A 16,274-nucleotide genomic window follows, 5' to 3' on the forward strand; every position below is an offset into this window, starting at 1 on the left:
TATTTTCTATGTAGATGGTTGATGTTATTGTCGGCTAATTTTGTGTTTTAATTTATTATAAATCATAATTGCCAAATATAAAATGAAGTGAAAAGGATCGATGAGAATTGAGGTTTAAAGAATGGGACTATGGGAAGGAAGAGGTGGCAATAGGAGGAGGCAAGAAAGTGGGGCCAGTAGAAGGAAGCAACAGGTGCCTTTCCTTTATTTTTCTCTCTCTCTCTCTATATATATATATATAACTTCCTAGAACCGCACCGACTCAAGTTTCGAGCAAACATTACGTTTATACAATTAAGATATTTAAAAGTGAAAAATTAATCCATAATATTTCGTAAATTTTTACTTATAAGTATTTTGATTAATTATTACTTATTTAAAGTGAATGAGTAACACTAGTTGAATATTTAATCTAAGTTTGTTGGCTCAAAAAAGTAGAGTTAATCACACCAAAAATTATAAACTTATACTGTCTTCCCAAATCTAACATCAACTCTTAATTTTTCCAAATCTAACCACAACTTGCCAACGTTAGTCCATATCTATCATCCGTCCCCAATTCCGTTAATTTTCCTAAATTGGCAAGTAATGTCAGCTGACGTGGCCTAACGATTTTTAAGCTCCAATAAAACAACGACACTTGGACTTATGATTCCACTCGTTTTTTTTAAGAAGACTAATCTTTCTCATTTTTCAAATTTGACCCCATATTAGTGAGATCCGACATTTTTTTTTCAAACATGTATACATACACATATACTTACATATGCTTATATATATATATATATTATAAGCAGTACACTTTTATGTGCTGGAGCATAGCATGGGCTCCATGTATTCTTTCCTTTTTTTCTTTCTTTGCTCTATTTTGCCTGGGGGAAGACGAAGATGAAACAGAGCACTAGAGAAAGAGAGAGAGGAAACATAGTAGAAGGGAAGAGGTGAGAGCTCAATCGAGAGTTTAGGCTGGATTATGGTACAAGAGGAAGGAACGAAATCGAGAGGACGATAGGGGAGCGAGAGTTTCGGGGTGACAGCAACGAAGAACCGAAGGGATGACGGGCTATGCCGAGAGTATAGTGCCTGGGAAATTTGAAGTCATTCCAAGGGTAGAGTTTAGATGAAATAGGTTAATTAATGGGCGTGTTAGGTATGTATTGTTGAGGAGGAGGAGGTAAAAAAAAAGAGCAAGAACAGAAGGGGTGGTGGTCAAAGATGAAAGCTTGAAGGTGGTTGGGGTTTACTATGAGTTTTAGCTCATGCTGTTTTTCGAATAGAAAATAGGGGGAGAGTGGGGGAGCCCTAGCCTGGTCAGCCCGGCTGTAGGCCACCCCCCCGGGCCCCTCGACTCCACCGCTAATGTTATTTCTTTCTCCTTCCTCCTTCCACGACTCGACTCCTCGACTCCTCGACTCGGCCCCTCGACTCCTCGACTCGGCCGTAAGTCTGCTGGCGGTGTGCTAAGTGAGAGAAGAGATAAGAATATGGGGCCAAATTTGAAAAATGAGAAATATTAGAGTCTTCTTAATGAAAGGAGTGGGACCGTAAGTTCAAGTGTCGTTGTTTTATTGGAGCCTAAAAATCGTTAGGCCACGTTAGTCGATGTTACTTGCTACGTCATAAAAATTAACGGAATTGAAGACGGATGATAGATATGAACTAATGCTGGTAAGTTACTGTTAGATTTAGGAAAATTAAGAGTTGATATTAGATTTGGAATGATGATGTAACTTTATTATTTGATTAACGAAAAGTGTGTGCTCTTCATTCATACATATATATATATGTGTGTGTATTTGTGTAAAGTTAACCTTTATTATCCTTCTTTTCTAACTTGAGATCTCCCGAATTAAAATCGTCCTTGTAGCACGTCCTAGTTGCTAACGACATGGTGGCTCCATGCTAGAAACCTCACTCCAAGTAGCTCTTTTCTAATTCTCAGCTTATGGCTTGCTCAGAATGTCATAAAACCCACAAACTTCCATCAATCTCAAAGTCATATCTAAAATCCCACCATCTTAGATTCTAAACATCGAAATCGATCCAATGAAAATACTTGCATGGTTTGTAATATAAAATGACCATTACAGTGTGATTCTAAAAGAATTATCATGACCTCAATAAAAGGATTAGCTTTGAATAAATTACTCACTTTAACGAACTCTCGACCCTCAAAATACTGAAAATCGAATATTCAAAATCTTAATAGAATTTCCTTCACATTTTTCTTCCCGTTTTCCACTCGGTTTCTCTCAGTCTCTCTGTGTATGATTTATGGCCGAAGAATTAATGAAAATGGCAGGAAGAAGTGAATGGGGGATTCTTTAAGGTAACAAACAGAAAGCTACGCGTGGAGTGATGAGCTTCAAAATTGATTGACGCTTGGAGAGTTGCAACACGTGTAAGAGGAGGAGCTTTTTTTTTTTAATAATTCAAAAAATTACAAATTTTACGCTTTCTTTTACGTTTTATTTATCACAAATTATTTTTTTTCTACATAAATCGGATCACTGACTTTTTTTACATCAATTGGATCCCTTAGTTTTGAAAGTTGCATCATGAAATTTTGCATCATTTTGGTCCTTCTGACACATCAATTTGATCCTTCGATACATCAAAATGATCCTTTGTACCATCGATTTGGTCCTTCAAATTATTTCCGTTCAATATTGCTACTAATGCCATTAAAACATGGACAATACTACTTCAATTTGGTTACACATTACATCAAATAGGTTCATTTCCAATGTTAAAAAAAATTTAAAACAATTTTTTTTTAAAAAAAAGACAAACTACTCTTTGTCAGAGGCTCCTCTCCCACCACCCCGGGGGATCGGTGGGGGCTCCCCTAAAAAAAAAAAAGAATGAACGAGGGGAGCCCCCACTGGGGCTCCTCCACTGTTTCTTTTCTTTTTTATAAAAGAAAATGTAAAATTTTAAAAAATACACATTTACCTAATGATACATTATTTGTCTTTGATGTAACATCAGTTATGTCCCGGAAGATTTAACGGCCGTCCAACGTCGTTTTCCCTGTGAACTAGCTCACTGTATGGGGACCCAGCTAAAGCAATCGAGGATCTAACTGATATACCAAGAAACCTAACTGATATAAATGCATAATTTTAAGGATTAAATTGATGTATTCGACCCAATTGAAGGATTTAATTGACGTATCAAGGACCAAATTGATGTAACTTCCTCCTAAATGACACTTCCAACGACTCTGTCACGTCAAAATCTTCATTTTACAATCCCTCGGGGACTTTCTAGTCAAAATGGTAGAGAAGCATTGCAAGTAGATATATAATCCACAGATGCAAGACCCAAATTTACACCGGCATGACACATCATCCTTCTAGCCCTGAACGGAATGTATTCAAAGTTATTATTCTTATAGTCGATAGTCGTCGATCAGATTGTTCAGAAATCAATATTTTTTCTGGTTCGGTCCTATATTGAGGATCACTTCCTATAGCCTATGCATTGATAATTATTGTAATTTTCGAACCAGTTAAACTCGCATCTTTCTCCACACACTATTAGACCCAGGAAGTGCAGAGCTGGGTGGAGTCTTCATTAGGACCTCTTTTATGATTAACTTCAAGTACTTTTCTAGGACGCAAATTAATTAACAAATAATTCTGTTTTGTTTCTTTAGTTTGGATCAAGGTTGTCAGAATCGCGATTCTACCTGGAATCGGTCTAGGGTCGTTGAATCGTGAATCGTAAAATTCTACCTGTAATTAAAAAAATGGCATATATATATACACGCACACCAAATTCCATGTCAGAAATAGTATAAGTAAACATCAAATGATAAATCCTGATACTTCATACTCCGTTCGTCAAAATCAGATGGTTTAGTCTTCATACGAAAGCGATCCCACTATAACAACCTCTAATGAAAATTGATATAGTACCGTGGTCAAGAATCTTGTAGGCGAAGCTGCCTTTCCTCCCTAACTTCTTCTTGGTCTATCCCTTTTTGGAATCATCTTTCTCTGCACCTAAAAAAGTCGAAAAAAATTCCAAGCTAAATTATCTCAAACCAGACGGCAATTAGGAATCAGCCGGAACCCAATTCGAAACAGTTTCAAAAACTTTCCGGGTCCCTATCATTTACAGCCATGAGACAAGTTTCAACTTTTTCATAAAATAAGAGAATTAATGAGCAATACTGTCGCACAATGAGAAAGATGAGTAGGGAGAGAGAAGGGGCGTACGACTTTGGATTGAAACTAGAATTTGTGATTCGAATCGTGATTCAGCCACGATTCTACTTTCTCGATTCATGCAATGGAATCAGAATCGTTAGCCACCCCTTGAATCGTAAAATCGTAAGATTCTATGATTCGAATCGTGATTCTTACAACCATGGTTTGGATAATCATAAAAGCAATTATTTGTATTTTTTATTATTACAAGAGTTCTATATTGGCATAATAAAAGAGTACACAATTTTTTTTTTGTTACAAGGGAGATCCATGGGTTTAGTACAAAGAAATATGAATTCCAATGACTAGTAAATGGACATAGTAGTCACATTAAGTACAAACCTGAAACCTTTTAGTTACCAAAAAAAGTCAAAAAAATTTCTTATTATTAGTAGAGTACGTGTCACACTTATATCCCCACCAATTCTCACAATTATTTCTGTATTAAAAAAATGAATTTATTAATTTTCGCGTGATTCATGTTCTCGTCTTCATATTGACAATAATCCAACAAAAACTTTCTCTAACATGACTATTTGAAATAATTTATGTTGTCGAATCAATGTTCATTTTGTAAACTTGCGGCTATTATTAAATTTATCTTGACAATATACGATTATGCTTCGATTCCATCAGGACAATCTTCAGGTGTTAGGTCAGATTTAGATTTCCTGTGTTACCTGAATATACAGCCGATCATGTCCTTGTTCCAGAATTAAATTGTGTATAGCCTGATTTTTATTAGCTTTTCTTTTGGTGGACGATTTTTTATTATTGAGCACTTGTTAAGCGCGTAACTAAAATCCAATAAATTGATACCTTGGAAATCACTATTATATTAATTAAACACAGAATTATTTAAATAATAAAGAGGTTTCTCTTGAAGATAAGGAGTTGTGCAATGATGGGCATCCAGACTTAATACTTAAGAGGTTTTTACATTCCATTTCCTTGATGAAATTACTCGTGCTATTATTAACTATTACATTTCAGATGTAAATCCTCCGTTCCTTGAGAGAATATATAGGATGGTAAATTTCTTCCTATTGGGAGGACCCCTCAGCCCCCTTGTTCCCTTCCCAACGTCAAATTGTATCAGAAAGCTCTTGTCCCACTAAGATCCACGAAAGTATCGGGGCAATGGGGCCTACATTGTTGATAATTTACTTTGAATAAATTAATTCCCTAAACAAAATTCACTTGCTAATTCATTAGTAAAATTCAGAAATACATGCACACAGAACCATTACATATTTCTACGGACCGTAAGATCAACTTCAAGCTACTTCAATTCCGTCATTATACATGATACTATTTACCTAAGCATTGACATTGAAATGACATCGTACATACTGGGAAATTAAGGATGGTAAGGAGTGGGGATTAAATACAGATCATGCTTCCTCCTAATAACCACGGAGAACGTCTCCGTCATGTCTAGGTCTTCATTCTTCATTCCATCAGGCAGTTTCCAGTCGAAATGATACAGAAGAGTCGCGAGCTGATATTCCACGAAGGCGAGCCCGAGATTCATGCTCGGGCACATCCTCCTTCCTGCCCCGAACGGGATGTATTCAAAGTTATTACCCCTGTGGTCGATTGGACTGTTCAGGAATCTCTCGGGATCAAATGTTTCTGGTTCGTCCCAATACTCAGGATCTCTTCCAATGGCCCACGCGTGGATAAGCACCGTAGCTTTCTCGGGTATCTCGAACCCGTTAATCTCACATCTTTCTCCGCACTCTCTCGGAAGCAGCATGGTGACAGGCGGGTGGAGTCTTAGCACCTCTTTTATGACCAACTTCAAGTACTTTAGATCGGATAGACCATCTTCCCGAACTCCCCCTTGCCTTTTGAAAACCCACCTCACCTCGGCTTGTGCCTTCTCGAGGACCGTCAGGTTCTTTATCATCTCCGCCATGGCCCAATCTAGCGTGGCTTGAGGTGTGTCGCCCCCAGCAGCGAAAAGATCCTTTTAGTGAGAAACAAAGAGCCAGTCAGTCATATACATTTATTTTACTAAATAATTAAGCTGCAATAAAAAAACATTTCCAAGATCTTCATAGTGTCTATATTGACATCAATTTACAGATCTTAATAGCGCCTACTGATCGATGATTCATTGGGTGATAAAAATCGCTCATCTGTTGTATATATTAAGTCGACTATTAAACAATAGAGGAATTAGCATCCTAGAAACAAAAATGTATAATGAAGGCCAGGGACAGAGAGAAAGACTAACAAAGATCACTGCTTTGATGTTGCTCGTGCTTAGGGAAAATCCTTGATTGTCACGCTTCTCAAATGTCAAAAGAGCATCGATCAGATCCTCCCTATCTTCATCTGTCCCGGTCGTCTTTATTCCAGCCTCTCGATGCTCAGTGATGATGTTATCCAGTATACTGTCAATTTCTCGGTGCAGTCTCTCAACTTTAGATCTGGTCCTGCTGATGAAGCGAAGGAAAGTGTATGAAGGAAATGTATCCTCGATAGCAAAACTGCCTGCCAAAAGTGCCGCATTGATCAGCTTGACGAATCTCTCCGGATCTTGAAGGGTGCTTTTCCTACCAACAGCTGTTCTAAATATATTGGTGTAAGCTAGTGAAAATAAATGCTCCGTGAGGTTGATTGGCGATCCCACGTTCGACGTGATCCGTTGAATGAGCTTCGATGCTTCTTCTTCTCTGATCCACCTGGAAGATTGGATCCTTTTCGTGCTGAATAGCTCCAGCATGCCAATCTTTCGGAGTTGCCTCCAATACTCCCCGTACGGTGAGAAATTAATGCCTGTGCAGCCGTAGGTCAGGATCCTCGGGCCAAGAACCTTTGGCCTGGAAGCAAAGTTGATATCGTGCGTTTTCATCACCTCTTTAGCAAGTTTAGGTGAAGAAACTACAATTAGGGTAACTTCCCCGAGCTGAAGATGCATCAAGGGCCCATATTTTCTGGCCAAGTTTCTTAGCGCGCGGTGGGGCAGAGGCCCGAACAAATGGTGCAAGCTCCCTATGATGGGTAGTTTCCACGGTCCGGGAGGAAGGTTCGGGTTCAGGCGATTCGATTTGGACCATAGTCCTATCTTCAGGACTCTAAAGATGAGGAGTGAGATGGAAATGAATAGGAGAAGAGAGGAGGATTGGAGCTCCATTGATTATGAGACAGGAAGATAACGTCTAACCTTCTTATCTATATATATATAGTCGATCGAGATTCTGTCCAGAGTCAACTTGTTAGAATATTATTTAATTATAATAGTTATCAAAGACGGTATAGCACAGTGGACACGCTTTCGTCCGATAACCAAAAAGTTACAGATTCTATATTCGTTATGCGATTATCCGTGTTCATTCATTAGTTGTTAAGATTTATATTATATTGTACTATACTCATAAGCCTCTCCTATAACCGAACAAATAATTATATTATTTTTTTGATAAGTTAACGAGGCAGAAGCTCATAAAGAAATATTCAAACGTACAGAGACGGAGTGTAGTGATCCCAAAAATATCACCTAACAGCAAAGAACTTAAGCCATTAGGAGCTGAAAGAAGAACGTGGACACCAAAAGGGAGAGAAATTGCTCTCCCGAGAAAGCCAATCGGCACAATATTATTTGAATCATTCGTTTAAATAAGGAAATTATATGTTGATATGAAATATCAATTTGAATTGATATAGTATATAACCATCAAATCTATAAATCTATCTATCTATAAATAAAACTAAATCTCTTATTAAGTACATGTATTGTTGGGATCAATCATTAGTTGAGATCGATTTGTAAGGATCGAAATGGATCTAACTCACGATAATCTCGACGAAACAATTGAAAGGAGATAAGGGAAGAGAAGCTCGCATACTTTTGTGCGTGGTTTGGGCCTCTTGATTACCATGTGAGGACGTATATTAATATGCTACAACCTCTTTTAATATTATTATCTCCTTATATCACTGCTTAGTAATCACCTACCCAAACTTGTTATAGAGAAATCTCTGACCCATCTAACCCATCATCCACAAAACTCGAATTCGAAATTTTATTTAAAGAAAACAAGCGTCGAACTATTTGAATTAATTAATATTATAAATTCAATTCATTTTTGTTCTCTTTACTTCACATTTAGTTGCAATTATTATTGGATTTATGCATGGAATATTAATTTGGATAACCCGTTTGCTTGGACCATCACAACATATCATTGAATTTGGCGCGATCTGGTCACATTTACAAAATATAGACGATTGGCAAGTGATGCCTTGCTAAAGAAATTCTATTAGTACATGCACCATTTACCATTACATAAAACCCGCGTCGTTAGGTTTTCACTATGCAGTTATCAGACAATTGCATACTTTTTAAATGATATGCGCGTAGGAACTTATGACTAATCTATTAGATTAGAGTGCAGAGATGGTACATGAAAAATCCATGAAGTCCACGAGAAGTCGAGAACTCGTCACCACACTACAAATATCCCAACGTGTGGGACGATCCATCACGTAATCGGTCAAAGAGCACTCTTATAGAGAAGGAAATTCACTTGCGGACTTGATCGCTTGCTAAGTTGGGAGTCAATAGGAACCAAGATTTCATTGCTCGACTTTAGTTTATAGTTGTATGTCCATTCGTGTTTTTGTGTTTTTCCCTTCTCTTTTTCAGCTTTCTCCTTCTGTATTGCTCCCACTCTCTTGTATACCCTTGATGTACTGAGTTTTAACTTCTAATGAAATCTCATTGAGTTATTAAAAAAAAGAAAGTACGCAAAAAGTGAACAGAAACCATTAAAATTTATCTCTTCAAAATGACGTGGTGAATAATTGAGAAAATTCTTATTTTAAATACCTACAATTTTTTTTGGGAGGATCTTAATAGCTGGAAGGTCAATGAGATCCGACTAATCTAATTTGAGCCGGGAGTCCACTCAGGGATAACACTCTTACAATAAAGGATTTTCTCAATTTTCAAGACCCGAACCTGATACCTTACTTAAGGAAAATAAACGACGAATATCTTGAACTAACCCTTATTGGTTAACATGTACAAATTTTTTTTTAGTGTTTAGATATATTCGTGGATTTTACTGAAAATAGTTATAATTATCACATTTCAAATCTCAAACCGGTTGTTAGGGAATGTCTCAAATATATTTTTAAAGTAGGATGAATCAGCACGTTCTAGCGATAATCCATGCCATAATCTTATAGTAAACAGTTAAGAGGCATCATGTTTAATTTAGAATGAAGAAGACGAAGTCCATTATCAATGTGTCAAAAAATCCATGGCGTGAATGACTAGATTGATTTGTTCCATGAACTTATAAGATGTTCAGTGGACAATCCCTTTATTGGCCATTTTGTAAGGCCTATATGGCCATATTGACTTACAGAGTTTTCATGTAAGCATTCCGAATATCCCTCGTGATTAAAAAAAAAATCTTGACCCGAGATATATTAATTTCATTTTTTGGTGTGAACTCTAATATTCAAAAGTATAATAGACTATAACTGATTCAATTGAGTCGAGTTGGCCTACTAAGGGTTAAAATTCTCCATTCACAAGACTTAAATTATTATAAGTATCGTTAACTACTATTGAAAATATTATTAAATGTGTTTAATCTTTGGCAAGATGACATCCAAGTCCTCATACTTTTAATCTTCTTTTATGCAAGTCCTCGATTTAGATGTCGATCAATGGAATTGAAAGAAACAATATTGCAGTATCATATTTAGTATCGTATCCATAGTAATTGCCTATACGATGAATGTCTCAACCAGGGATGGACCGGGGAGGCTGAGAAAGGCATGGCACTATGGCAGTGCCCACCTAAAATTTTTTCGTCTTAAAAAAATTTATGTATAATTCTTCGAATTTTAATGAAATTCCTTATATTCGCCATGCAACTCGAAGCAATTATATCACTATTGACCCTCTTAAAGATCTCGGCCCTCTTAAGTCAAATTATGGATCCATCCCTGAACTCAAATTCTCAACCACAACCAACCCCCCAAGTTGAAAATCTGTTGGGGACCAATTCTAGTGTTCTTGCTCTCTCATAAAATTTCAGCCCTCGGATCTAAATAAAAGTAATCATTATTATTTGTTTCTGGCCAGATGAAGAAAAGTTAATTGCCTATGAGGATTCAACCAAAAAAAAAAGGAAAAATTGACTATAGGATGAAAGACGTAAATGAATTATTTAGGGTAAATTTCACCATACAAAGATATTTTGAAAATTTTCACCACATAATTTATATCGTAATAATCTCACCAATTGCACAATATTTTTAAATTTTTCATGGAATAGTACGACATCGATTTTCCATCAATTCCTTAAGGGAGAGCTGATGTGGCCGAGTTGTGGGCCCACCTCGTGCAATTCGATTTTTTGTGGGCCTTGAAACTTTTCACAATATAGCACAAAACTTTAAAAATTTTCACAATAGAGCACATCTAGTATATAACTATCAAATCTATAAATCTATCTAGCTATAAATAAAACTAAATCTCTTATTTGATGTGGACAAATGTCAAGCTATCAATTTTTACTTTTTTTATTTAGTTTTTTATATAGATATTTTATGATTGTAAAGCATATATGTAAGTTTTTTTAAGTATATATATTATTGGGATCAATCGTTAGTTGAGATCGATTTGTAAGGATCGAAAATGATCTAACTCACGATAATCTCGATGAAACAATTGAAAGGAGATAAGGGAGGAGAAGTTTGCATACTCGTATACATTGTTTGGACCAGTAGTATGCCAGTCCTACGTTTACAGGCAAAGGAGGTTTTTCCGATTCTTCTTCTACTATGGACGATGAAGCTGTGGAGTACAGAGTGTTTTCCCGAAACCCCAATTACAATGTTCTCTATAGATAATCTCTCTTTCTCTCACTCCCTAATATATTCCCGTACAAGAAGAAAAGAATCAGGGAAAATAAATCCCATATTGGAAAAGAAATCAACTAAGCAAGGAAATAACAAACTAACCAAATCTGTTGCAATTATGATGGATGTCTCAGGGATTCTGCTGCTTTCTGCAATCAACTGCGCAGCTTACCACATATGACTATTTGTGGCTTCTATCCTCTTCAGCCTATTCATACTGCAATTGGCTGTTTGCAGTGCAGCAATCAATTGTCCGCAGTCTAGGTCTTTCATGTTGCTTTCAAGTCTTAGGGTGAGAATTCGAGCCACATTGAACAAATATGTACATATTTTTATATACATATTGTTAATATATTTACATATTTTTTAAAATGTATATATACATATTTTATATTATTTAATAATTTTTTACCTATATATAACCTTTTTATTTCAAATCGCCACTAATTTAGGTAGTTTTTATCATGACGTTGGAAACATAATAATTTTTTTTCTCGTTGAAATGCAAGGTTACACCAACTTATTGACAATCCTTGCTTCGGCATTGGTTTGGTCGTGGTCACGACATGCTTTAAATAAATTTCGAAGGCCACATAATCCACATAAAATTAACGGGTTTCTCAATTATGGTTTTTATACTTATTCAAACAAGATTCAAACTAAACTTCTATTTATTTATGTATATTTCGTATTTATAAGTTTGTAACTTTATTATATATGGTGGATCTTTTCAATACTACAATGCACCCCACATATTTTTTTGCTCTTTATTACTAAATAAAAGAATCTTCATAATATTTATCCTAACTTGATAATATGTATCAAAAAGTTGCTGGAATGAAATGAAATATATTACAGTAAGGGCAAGTTATATTAGTAACATATAAAAAATATGAGATACATAACATAGAGGAATTAGCTAGAATTATATTCTAATAAATATTGTTCAAATCTATGTTTAATATAAATAGATATGATACAATTATATATCTACAAAATAAGAATTAATATTTTTAATTTTATAAAATTAATTAAAACTCTAACATATATATTATTCTCTCATTTCTTTATATAGTACATAATCACTATTTTTAATATTTCATATAAACTTTTACCTTTTATATTTTTCTTATCTTATCATTTAATTAAGTTTCTTTTTATTTTTTTCTCTACGTCTATATGTTCATTAAACTAAGACAATTTCAAATTTAAAGTTTTATAACAATTTTAAAATAAGTCATGTGGTATTAATTTGTTAATATTTTATAATTTTTAACGTTACAAATATCATTCATCGCACTTCAATCATATGAAAATATTATTGATTGAGAACTTTTTTCTGAAACCCGTGGCATCGTGTGGGCTCCTTCCTAGTTGATTTGATTTTAGAATATTATATATACCATTATATAAAATAAAAAATCACCTTTTTCTTTTGCTTTCTTTCTTTACAACAGTTTCGGCTCCCGATCTTCTTGAGAAAGAAACCGTCCCACCTTTTCTTTATTTGCTACTTTTTGTAAAACATTTCCATTTTTTAACATTATATTTTCTTAATATTTTTTACAAAATAGAAAAGAATTTATTAAAGATGATGTAGCGCAGTGGCGCACGCCTTCTTTTGATAATCAAGAGATTGTAGGTTTGATGCATAGATAGGACTACTCGTATCCCTTTATTAGATTTTTAGTATTTCTTTACATTTTACTAGGCTCACCCATGGGCCTCCCTCTAACAAAAGAAAATCCAAAATATAAAATTCTAAAAATTAAATTACTATTAGAAGTAAAATTGAAATATGTGGATTAAATGGCGAAAATTTTTAGGTGCTACTTCAAAATGAAGGTATTTCTCATGCAATTATTTTATTAAATCATAAGCTTTTTAATTATATAATAATTATTTTTTTAAGTATTACACAGTTATATTTTGATAACATAATTTAATTAAAATTTAAAAGTAAGTATGATATCGTGCATAGTACAAGTGTAAAACCAAGGATATATGTGCTTGTAGAATGGACTCCACTTCCGTAGGCCTTTTTATAGCTCAACTCCGATGGATCGAGGCAAATATATCCAGGACCAGCTGGGGGCGGGGCACTCATTAGGGATGCTAATAGGCGTTGGATCTTGGGGTTCTACATGAACCTAGGCAATACGAACAGCGTACTCCCTTGAGCTATGTGGCCTCGGACAAGGGCTGCAGCTTGCTCTACAACTAGGCATCGATTGATAATATATTGATGCATTATTGCTGTTTGATTGGGTGTGGGTCAAGGGATCTCCTAACTTGTCCGTAAAGTCTCTCATTAATGACTTCAGGGTGCTCAGTAGCCGATTCAAGGAGATTAATTCCAACCATTGTATTAGGAAGCAAAGACCGGTGGGGGACAATTTGAGCATTTGTCTATACTATATGATGTTCCTAACTTTTTTATGTTTTCGTTTGTTTTTGGATGCTTGTGAGACTGGTCACTCAGTCTGTAGTTTATTTATTTCGATGTAAATTCTAAGTATTCGAAGGTTTAAAAGCTCCCAATTAATGATCGGCCCATTAAGGAGTAAAATTCTCTCAATGTAAATTTTTTACATTCACGAAACTCAAATCTCTAATCTTATCTAATAGGAACAAATATCGAATCGTTAGAGTCAATCACGGTAGTTACTCAGTCTGTAATTTATATTCCACGTTGATTGAACGAATTTCTTTCATTAGAAAAAAAAAAAAGAAGTGACAAGATTGCAACTTGCAAATCCTCATTATGTGGACGACCGGTCACATGGCTGAGCAACATGTCATTATTTTTTGTCGTGTTCTGCTATAAATATAGGAGAAAATTGAAGATTCAATTTATTAGGAAGATGCTAAAAGTAGTTTCTGGATTCGACAGTGGAGCGCCTTTTCACGATGGAGATTAAAATACGAGGACAATATTTTTACGTTATAAAGAAGGTCTATCAACTTAACAAAATAGTCACACGAAGAAAATTAAGGGATGAGAAAAGTTTCACTACTAAAAATCGAGTTTAAAACCTTAATTTCGAACAAAAATGTCTGTTATTGCACTACAAGAAAGAAATTATGTGATCAATGTTTCGAGCTATTAGGCGAAAAAGCCCCATTGCTGACTATATTTAGTCGACATTAGGAAGCCAATGACTAGATCCAACTAATCAAAGTTTAAAGGCGCTGCCATAAACCAGTCGTAGCAATTCTCTAATCGTGTTGAACCAATCTTTTGTTGGGCTTAACACCACTCTCATCATGCCGTGATCCTCTTAGCTGAGGTTGTCAAGATAGTGGTCCATATACAAATGAATCTTAACAATTTATTAGCCATTATTTCATTATACTAGAGCCACGGACTCCCTTATAATCGAAAAAGAATCTATCTATGTTAGTGAATGTAAGAATTTATTTATTCGTGCCTGACATGGATTGTGCGTCTAGTATGTAGAAAATGAAAATTTTAGTAAGATGTAATTTGATTTTGCAAAACATACCACTGTACGTACAATTTGTTTACATGAAAATGAGCATTTGAGGTGCACGTATGACGGGTTAAAAAAAGAAAGAAAGAAAGAATTCTTTCACAATTTACTTCAAAGCTGTGAAAGGAGAAGCTCACAGCGCACTATGAACAGAGAAGCTCTCAATAGACTAGCAAGTTGAGGTATATGGATGATGTAAATGAAAATTTAACGACTAGATGGATAAGCTCTCGAATCCATATATCTACATCGGGAATTAATAATTTAATATGGTATATAGAGTTTGATAGCCGGCCCCCTAGTTCGAATATGGAAGGGAATGGCTAACTTGTGGTCTAGTTAAAACCCGAGAAGGTCAGTTATTGAGTGCCGGTATTCCAGGCTATATTGCAGGCAAAGAGTGAGAAAGACCACATAATACCAGTACCACATAAGGGCTGATTTGTTGAGAGTCAAGAAGAGATACAAATCCCACACCGACCAGAACAAGTAAATGTATATGGGTTTGCACCCTTGACAATAGAAAGCTACGTCCAAGTCTCTCATTTGCGATTGTCACATTATCCGATACTCGCGCTGATCTGCTCTTTATTCTGTTGTTGATACTTGATTATCTCGTACGTGTAGCTTCACATGTGCATGTGCGTTGATTCACGGTTTAGCAAAACGTTCCTTTTCAAGGCGGGATCCGTATCACATTTTCTAGTAGAGTTTGCCACTTGAACAGAATTTTGAAGGGATCAATATGGCTACTTTTCAGTGTTCATAGTCAATCTTTATTTATAGTAATGAACTTTCAATCGCCACGGGAGATCTCAACTAGAATATTGAATCCGGCATTCATGCATGTGTAATGAACCCAGATAAAAGTGTGCCGGATGCTTGTTCTCTCTACCGATTCAATCTATTCTTTATCAGGTCGATCGTGTACATGGATTATGAATTTGTGAGGTGGTTTATCTTATATCCTTAGATATTTGATGGTAAAGGCTGATAAGACTTTGATTATCTCCTCCCAAATGGTGATATATATATGGACAAAACAGCCCACATAAAAATTTGGTTTCTATTAATCGGTTTCGGGATTTTTCTAACACCTAATACACGGTCATCACGGTTGTCCATTCACGGGCACCACGCGAGCCCCATGTGGAGTGGATGGCCATGATCACGGTGTCAAGTGACACGGGGTAATGTGTTTCGCGTGGGGGAATCAAGGAAGGGCCCATCCCATGTTAGAAAAAAAAAATTTATTCCTTTTTCCTCCTCTATTGGAAAACCAAAGAGTAACATTATTATTATTATTACTATTTCCGCAAATTATAATATCAGATTTATCAATATCCTACAATCAAAGATCTTGGTTAACTACCCAACGAAAAAAAAAAAGATCTTGATTGACACCCACGAAAAAAGAAAAAAGAAAAAAGAAGAAGATCTTGGTTAACTGTGATTGCGTGCCTTGTAAGCGTATGTCAATTATCGAGCTTGGACAAACTTGCCACCGACAGATCCCAATCGGATGAGCAAAGAATTTCATATATCATTCGTCTTTTTCCCCGACATTTCAACGTACGTCCAGTCAAAATAATATATTTGCAGGATTTATAGAAATTCAGATTGTAGGGTTTTGTCAACCACACAAATATATATATATAGTAGCCTAAGAGGA

The 16,274-nt window shown here is 35.5% G+C and overlaps 1 protein-coding gene across 1 annotated transcript; it reads right to left on the reverse strand.

The window, feature by feature from the left end:
* Positions 1-5,398: 5,398 nt before the first annotated feature.
* On the reverse strand, positions 5,399-7,375 carry LOC116213058 (cytochrome P450 71D9-like). The gene is made up of 2 exons (XM_031547862.1): positions 6,460-7,375; positions 5,399-6,189 (listed from the first exon to the last, which is right to left on the reverse strand). The coding sequence occupies exons 1-2, from the start codon at positions 7,360-7,362 to the stop codon at positions 5,578-5,580; spliced, it is 1,515 nt and encodes a 504-aa protein (XP_031403722.1). The 5' UTR covers positions 7,363-7,375; the 3' UTR covers positions 5,399-5,577.
* Positions 7,376-16,274: the final 8,899 nt, after the last annotated feature.

This window comes from Punica granatum, chromosome 7 (genome assembly GCF_007655135.1).
Source record: "Punica granatum isolate Tunisia-2019 chromosome 7, ASM765513v2, whole genome shotgun sequence".
Classification (NCBI taxonomy): domain Eukaryota; kingdom Viridiplantae; phylum Streptophyta; class Magnoliopsida; order Myrtales; family Lythraceae; genus Punica; species Punica granatum.